This window comes from Octopus bimaculoides, chromosome 15 (assembly GCF_001194135.2).
Source record: "Octopus bimaculoides isolate UCB-OBI-ISO-001 chromosome 15, ASM119413v2, whole genome shotgun sequence".
In the NCBI taxonomy this organism is placed as follows: Eukaryota; Metazoa; Mollusca; class Cephalopoda; order Octopoda; family Octopodidae; genus Octopus; species Octopus bimaculoides.
In genome coordinates, this window is record NC_068995.1 from 15,643,608 (window position 1) to 15,646,276 (window position 2,669).

Below are 2,669 nucleotides of genomic sequence, written 5' to 3' on the forward strand. Positions count from 1 at the left end.
CATGCATACACGCATATGCTTACATTTCATATACGTGCTTATATATGCATAGACATAAACATGGCGCATTTTGCCGCATGATAGATGCTGCATCATCGAATCTGCATGAAAATTTTCAAGTTGTACTTTTAAACAAAAAAGTAGGTCTTCTATGCTTCAAAATACGACACATACATACATACATACACACACACACACACATATATATATATATATATATAGTACCAACTCCATCTGCTGGTTATTTAATCAATTATCATTACACACACACACACACAAACACACACACACACACACACACACAAACACACACACACACGTGCGTTATAAATTTTGCTAAGTTGGGATGCACATTTCCCCCGTACATTTAATTCCCACACTTAGATCTCATTGTGACCTCCTTTGTTTTCCATTTTAGGCCCCTTTTAGTTGATAATCAGACGTTAAATTACCTACACCCTTCCTCTTTCTGGTTATCACCTCGTCTCTATATATATCATTATCTTGTTAGCCATCTTCTAAGATATATTCTTTTATGTAGATATAACCGATTTTATGGTCACAGTAAAATAAGGGCAGGGAAGAGTATCTGACATTAATTAATTTATCACCAACAGCAAGAACTTAACTGTCAATTCCCAATGGTTTTAATTCTAAGGGGACTACTTACTGCATTGGGTCTTTTGAATGTGATAAGGATAAACATAAATGTAGCTATGTCACCATTCCTTTTTCTTGACCCCCATTATTTTCTTCTGCCGCTCTAAATTATAGTAGGCTTTAGGTACTCTTTCTCTAAATTCATTCTGCTGCAATAATAGCAAAAATAAGAAATGTAATTATTTTAGTCCCTTGTACTGATAAAAAAAAATTTCTAAAAAAGATGTTATGGTGTATCCTTTATGTTGGAAGTCTATATGGTCGTATGCAACCGAGGAGAGCAGTTTATTTCAAACTGATGTAATGTTTGCGTTGATCGATTAAATGGAGCCGCTTGAAACGTCCGTAATGCACTGATACCTGGACATTCTTGTTACTTATTTGCTTTTTATTCACCTAACTTCGAGCTGTGCGGACAATACCGGACTGACTTGGTGCCTCAACTTAAGTATCTAATTCTACTGAATCTTATATATATTCATGTACATACACACACATCAGGCATAAACATGGTTTTGCATACGCTCAGTCATATATACATATATGTGCACATATAAGATGCAGATACATAAATACACTCGCACACACACATATATATATCTATATATATATATATATCCCCTCTATGTGTATTTGTGCGATTTTATATACTTACATATACGCATATACATACACATATTAAATACACCACTTTATGTACTCACACATATACAACCATACTCACATATAAACACGCACGCACACATAACTATACTCATGTGCAGACACGTACAAAGACGTGTGCACATTTATGCGCACATATACGAGTACACAATGTGTGCATATCTGTATATAAATACACCAGACCACATAAATATATATACTAAAAACAGCACAAACAAACGAATGGCGGAAATATAAAACTGACATATAAATTACTTTCCACGCTGCAATGATTAGAGAAGTCAAAGAATGATTTAAGTTTCACACTATTTGATTTTCCTCACGAGAATCTAAGAAAAAGTGAAGAAAGAGTTAAATATATTGGTTAAATATCATGTTGTGTTCTTTAACAAAAAAAGTGTCTCCGCTACATTTTTGTCGCCGAAGAAGAAGAAATTATACATAACTTAAAACATTCCTCGACATTTTTCTTCACTCCAGCATGAAAGTAATATATTAAAATTTCCCTCCCACCCCCGTTATTTCTGTGTTGTTTTAAGCTATTTCCTTGAATTTCTTGAACACCGACAAGATACTCTGATCTGTTTTCTTTGAGTAACATTATTTGGTGTACATACATACATACATACATACATACGCTGAACTAAGATATTTGCAGCTACTCTACACAGGCTACAAGTTTAGGTTTACACCAGTAATTATTGAGACTCTGGGATGTGTAACACACTGCCTAAATAACAATCTTGAGAAATTAGGCTTATCAAAAGCAGACAGTTGATTCGAAGACAACAGATTCGAGTCATCAATGGAACTGTAAAAATGTAAAAATGAATTTTGTTTTTCATTTTTCGAAAGATAAGAGGAGAAGCTGAAAAGTTCCTGGCTTTAAGAGTATCATGAAATATCTGGTTGGAGCCCTAGCATTCTGAATTCTTTTACAAGGTTTCGAAAAGCTGAAGGACTGCTGCAATAAGTGTGTGAATCTAAGAAGAGGATATGTTGAATAGAATCATAATTAACTGATCCTCCTATATCTTCTTTGACTCAAAGCCCAAAACTTTTCAGCGTCCCCTCGTATATATATATATATATATATATATATATATATATATACACAAACAAGAGGGTGCTAAAAAGTTTCTGGTTTTAAGGACACCACGAAACGCCTGGCTGAAGGCCCAGCCTTCCTACTTCTATAGCAGGCCTTCGAAAAACTGACGGACCGCTGCAATAAGTGTGTGAACCTAAGAGGGGAAAATGCTGGATGAAATCATAATTAAATGGTCCTCCTGTATTTTGTTTTACTCAAAGCCAAGAACTTTTCAGCAACCCACCATAAATATACT

At 34.6% G+C, this 2,669-nt stretch overlaps 1 protein-coding gene across 1 annotated transcript in view; it reads right to left on the reverse strand.

Moving 5' to 3' along the window:
• Positions 1–719: 719 nt before the first annotated feature.
• LOC128249553 (inter-alpha-trypsin inhibitor heavy chain H5-like) overlaps positions 720–2,669 on the reverse strand; it is an 11,417-nt gene continuing 9,467 nt past the window's right edge. The window contains exon 3 of the mRNA XM_052973455.1: positions 720–809. Coding sequence (XP_052829415.1) covers positions 720–809 — 90 coding nt within the window. The remainder of the gene's footprint in view (positions 810–2,669) is intronic.